This window comes from Physcomitrium patens, chromosome 3, assembly GCF_059467195.1.
Source record: "Physcomitrium patens ecotype Gransden chromosome 3, ASM5946719v1, whole genome shotgun sequence".
NCBI lineage: Eukaryota > Viridiplantae > Streptophyta > Bryopsida > Funariales > Funariaceae > Physcomitrium > Physcomitrium patens.
Genome location: NC_143412.1, coordinates 1,615,371 through 1,620,347, shown reverse-complemented (window position 1 = coordinate 1,620,347; position 4,977 = coordinate 1,615,371). Strand labels below are relative to the sequence as shown.

The window sequence follows — 4,977 nt, the reverse complement described above, 5'->3', positions numbered from 1 at the left end:
AATTTTGATCAATCATCTATATTTAAATTCATGGATTTATTATTTTTAGAAATTTATTAGTTTTTCATTAAATTTTATAATGAAAGAAATCATTTTTATTAAAATTTTAATTATTTAAAAAAAATACGTGTTTTATATAATTTGAGAAATAAGAAAAAAAAGAAAAAAAATCAGAAGATATTATAATTAAAATAGAAGAAACTAGAGAAATATATTAAGTGGGTGGGAGGTTGTGGTGGCATCAATAATACCTTGTATGTACACATATTTAATAATCAACAATATTATAAAGATTTTATTTTAAAAATATATTTAATTTAATCGTAATGCATGTTTCTTGAAATATTTTAAAGTCATGTATGAATACATATACCCTATAAATTTTATATATCTCGTCAACATAAGATACAACAATTGTACAAATAGTATGCTTTTAAGTAAATACATAGGATGTAAAGTGAATCAAAGAAACGATGATTCACTAAATTAGGATAAGTACTAATATTGTAATGAAAAAAAAAAATACAAAAGTCTTTGGTTGAGGTTTAATTATTTCACAGTATTAATTCATTATATCCTGAAAACGTTGAGCTTCTCTGGAAAACTCTTCAAATACACCGACTTAGAGTTTTTAATTTTATTTGTTATTAACAAACCCTCAGGATTTTTGAAATGAAGACGTATCAACAAATCTGACGTCTGTAGAAGTTGGTTATTCCATTATATTTTATTTCAAAGAATATTTTTGTTTCAATGAGTAAACTTCCAGTTACTACCCAACAAGCAGCACAGTTCCAACATCTTCATTCCAAATTATAAAACATATCACATTTACACACCACCATAAAATAAACACTAAAGCATAAACGAATGCCATTTTCTCGGTAAAATCTTTAATAGAAAATGGAATCTTCCTACAATGTTTGTGGACTCACTGCAACACTCACCTGTGTGTGCGTGTGTGTGCGTGTGTGTGTATGTGTGACGCACACAAATTATCATTCAATGAAAGCTAAAGAAATATATTACCAAGCTTTGGTTTGGAGTCCAGTCTAGATGGGTGACAAATCTACCGCTGCAGCAGCAACAATAAGCAGGCTGCGGCATCGATCTCTTCGGCCACACGGAGCTGAATCCTTAAATTCCAAGAAGTTGAGAGAGGCACACTGATTCCAGTGGTACTATTACATCAGTGTACTATTACATCAACATCAGCCTTATCCCGTAAATATCCACATAATTTTGGGCCATGTACAGAAGAAGAGTCAGCCGAGTACTGGACCTGAAAGACAAAACCTGTGGTCGGGGTCCATCATGTTGGGCCATGAGATACACTGCTGCTGCTCTCTGCTCTGCTGCTGCCCACTGGCAACGCCAGACCTGGAATGTAAAGGCAACAAGACCACTTTTCCAGTTCGATTGCTTTCTGGTTCCACAGCTTCTTCTTCCTGTCTCAAACCCTTCCCTTGTTGGGTATTCGTTTCCTCAAACCCCAGTCTATCTATCTATCTACCTAGCTCAGACTCACCACTCTAGCAAGTCGTCGTGTGTCCAGTGCTGCGTCCCGAGAAGAGGGCACGTAGTCTCCCTTCTTCTTCTTCTTCTTCTTCTTCTTCTGTGTTTGAGGTGGTCTGGGTTGGCTGGTTAGTATCCGGATGTGCTTCGACTGCCTAGCTCTGCAATTTCGGCTCAGTAAGGTGGGTAGTCTTGCCTGGGTTTTGGTTAGAAGAGTCGAATTTGACTGCCAATGCTTTGAGTCGGACCAGTCGTTTGCTGATAGATTGTTGTTGCTGAGAGACACTTCTCCGACTTCTTTACAGGCGAGAGAGTCGGAGTGGGTTTTCCTTTATCTGCGTGCGTGGAGTGGGTGGTGTGTTTGGGTTATTAGATGAATGGTGAAGATCGACCTTCGTGTGCATCATCAGTTGTTACACGCTGCGAGATAGGGTGTGAATGGAATGGCAATACGAATTTGGTGTTGGTTTCCGGTTCAGCACAAGAGTAGCTGGGTGAGAGGATAGTTTTCAGTATGCGAGTGCTTTGTTTTATTGGTAGATCAAGACACGGTACTATCCCTGTGCAACTTGGGGACTGAAGTTAGGTGAGCGGGGGTGCAGTGAATGTGCACGAATGTCGTGGTACAGGTTACTGATTGCTGTGTTCAGTCATCCCTCTACCTCCGAGTGGTTTTCACACATCGTAACGATCAAACTCTACTTTGTGTTAGTATCGGTGTTGTTCGTCTCCTGTTACACCTGTAAGTCTCACTGATATTCTGCGTGGCTTGAAGTCAATTGCTCTTGCAACTTGTGTTGAGCCATTGCCCTGCACTTCATTGCTTCGATGGTTGGGATTAGGAATGCTTGTTTAGAATTGAGTCTTGGTCAGGTCTAACAGAGCACCTATGACGATTGCCCTTGGCCTTATTTAACAAAATCAGTTTCTATTCTCCTGTTCTCTAAGCTTCTTCTCTACCCGCTTGCTCCTGTTCAGAACTGTCCAAGCGACAGTGGTCACTGTAGCGAGAACTTCCAGCAGTGTAGTCGTACTGATTCGCGTATTGTGAATGCTCAAGGAAGTGCTGACTGTTCAGTATTCCACGCTACACCTTGCAGTCCCATGTTTCGTATGTCTAATGGAGCAGGGGTTTCAGTTTTAGTGCCCTGCCATTGCTAGTCGAAGTGAGCAGATTAAAGCACTGCACCTTTCTTTGGGGCTTGGTTCGTTGGGGTAGTTCTCTGCCCTTGAACTGATCGCGAAGAGTTAATTATTAATGTGTTGGAATTGTCTGTTTCTTCGTCATGTGAACAGGCTTGAATCGCTTGATTGAATGCACGACTCCCAACTTCGGACCTAATTTCATGACTGTGGATATGTACCGCGGATATGTATCGAAAGCTTAGACATCTGAGTGGCAGTAGCATTCCTCCAGCCACCATAGCCCAGCAGCTCAGAAACTCCCTGCAAGCTTACTGTCCAACATCCTTGCCCGCTGACACTCCTCCGTCGAATGAAGCGACCATGAATCACAAGCCTATAGCACGAAGCGACTCGCATTTTCCTGACCCTTTCTGGTTGCTACAAGACTTCTCTAGCGATATCCCTGATCAGCGGGATGTGAACCCGAATCCGTTGGTTCCGAACAGTTCACAAACTTCGACGAGCATGTGGGGGGGTGTTGTTGGGGACCGGGAGTTCTCTACCCAGCCTGTCACTGCACCAGCTTCTAAGCATTCTCAAAGTTCTCCTATAATAGGCTCACCTGGTGATGATGTTATGGAAATACCTGCCAACTCCTCCGATACTGCTGAGGAAAAACCAGGTGGCAGGAAGTGTTCCCACAGTCGTTGTGTTGCATCAAAAAACCTGGTGTCGGAGCGTAAGAGGAGAAAGAAACTCAATGAGGGACTCTTCCAATTGCGGGCTGTGGTTCCGAAGATCAGTAAGGTAAAATATCTTTGACCACCTTGTTCACCAATAACCTAGGTGTTGGCACTCCCCGGATACTTCAGCTGTAGGAGTCCACATTTCCTTTTTATTGATACTCAGGACCATAGTTGATGAATGTCCTGTTTCTTGAGCAGATGGACAAAGCCTCCATCATTGGCGATGCAATAGCCTACGTCCGTGAACTCCAGAAAGAGCTTGAGGAGATAGAATCTGAGATCGACGACTTGGAACAGAAGTGCACTGGATCAGTTGGCGAAGAAACAGGGTCAGTGGAAGAGGCAGGTACCGGAGCGAATTTCTCCAGCCCAACCTATTCCAATCCGGCTTCTGGAGTAGAAATTCAGGGAGCTGAGCCCGGAGTTGACAGTGTTGATGTAGTTTCGGCCGATGCAACTCAAGTACAATTGCCAGCTCGACTGGCTCAGAAAATCTTGGAAGTAAGCCCTGGCTGTTGGATCATCAATTTGTGTATATGGTCGAAACTTTGAGAGAATCTGCAGAACATATATATATATATGTTCTATCCTGAAGTCTATCCTTATTTCACCGGTTTCTGACGGTTCATTTCGACTATTCTCGCCAGGTGGACGTGGCAAGGCTGGAGGAACAGACCTACCATTTTCGAATATTTTGCCAAAGAGGACCAGGTGTGTTAGTGCAACTGGTGCAAGCGGTGGAATCTTTGGGTGTACAAGTTATAAATGCACACCACACAGCCTTTCAGGAAAACATTCTCAACTGTTTTGTCGCCGAGGTAAATAAATTTACTAATCTCATCACCATGTGCAAACATCCTCGTGTATGGTGATAAATGAGATTATTTATCTCCGTTCTCTGGGTCAATGTTTTATGACCAGCGATTTTTGCTAGTTTTATGAAGGGTTTGCTTGTCTACTGATCAGAGTTTCATGACCTCACAACAGATGGATTCGAAAATGGAAACCGAAGACGTGAAAAGAACAATTTTTAGTGCAGCTGCTCAGTATGGACTCGCGCAAGGCTGATCATGAAGGATGTGGTGAAGCACTCTGACGAAGAGTAATGACGCTCGTATAGTTGAATAAGAGGATCTTTTTCGGGGTCCATGCATGCAGCCAAGGGTATATTTTCTGTAAATATAGTCAGCACAGAGGATCGCATTAGCGGCAGTTTCGTTGAGAAGGTTCAATACTCTGAGGGAGGATTAGTTTTGTTTTGGACTTATCCAGAGAATCTGCAGAAAAGTAAGAAAAGCAGTTCCTGGCAGCTCTTGATCAGGTTGCTGGATTGGCTGTAACTTAGGTTAATGGAAATCGCTCTGGCAAGTGCGCATTTTTTCAATCTTCTCGCATGTTTTGAATCCTAACAACCTTTTCCTGTAGTCACATTTTACCAAATACATGTATAGTAGCAAAGTATGGTTGTCACACTGATGAGTTCTTTTCGATTCCGTACGCCTCATTTAATTGCTGCACCCCATAGCCTCCCCCAAAAGGTGCGATCAATGGTATTGGAAAAAAGTTGGCGTAAAGCAGATCGGTCATGCTA

General features: G+C 42.1%; 1 protein-coding gene across 3 annotated transcripts; it reads left to right on the top strand.

The window, feature by feature from the left end:
* The first annotated feature begins 1,276 nt into the window (after positions 1 to 1,276).
* On the top strand, positions 1,277 to 4,770 carry LOC112280379 (transcription factor BHLH6). Of its 3 annotated transcripts, none has more exons than XM_024515821.3 (5): positions 1,277 to 1,387; positions 2,812 to 3,447; positions 3,585 to 3,887; positions 4,034 to 4,204; positions 4,374 to 4,770. In XM_024515821.3, exons 2-5 carry the CDS (start codon positions 2,887 to 2,889, stop codon positions 4,452 to 4,454), a joined length of 1,116 nt encoding a protein of 371 aa, XP_024371589.1. In that variant the 5' UTR covers positions 1,277 to 1,387; positions 2,812 to 2,886; the 3' UTR covers positions 4,455 to 4,770. The 3 variants fall into 3 exon arrangements, with proteins under 3 accessions (XP_024371589.1, XP_024371588.1, XP_073388725.1); XM_024515820.3 differs by lacking the exon at positions 1,277 to 1,387 and adding an exon at positions 1,430 to 1,697; XM_073532624.2 differs by lacking the exon at positions 1,277 to 1,387 and adding an exon at positions 2,118 to 2,257.
* Positions 4,771 to 4,977: the final 207 nt, after the last annotated feature.

Coding starts and splice junctions, on each gene's coding strand:
- LOC112280379 (XM_024515821.3), top strand. CDS start 2,887: ATGTATCGAAAGCTTAGACATCTGAGTGGCAGTAGCATTCCTCCAGCC. Junction 3,448..3,584: donor TGGTTCCGAAGATCAGTAAG/GTAAAATATCTT, acceptor TTTCTTGAGCAG/ATGGACAAAGCCTCCATCAT. Junction 3,888..4,033: donor TGGCTCAGAAAATCTTGGAA/GTAAGCCCTGGC, acceptor TATTCTCGCCAG/GTGGACGTGGCAAGGCTGGA.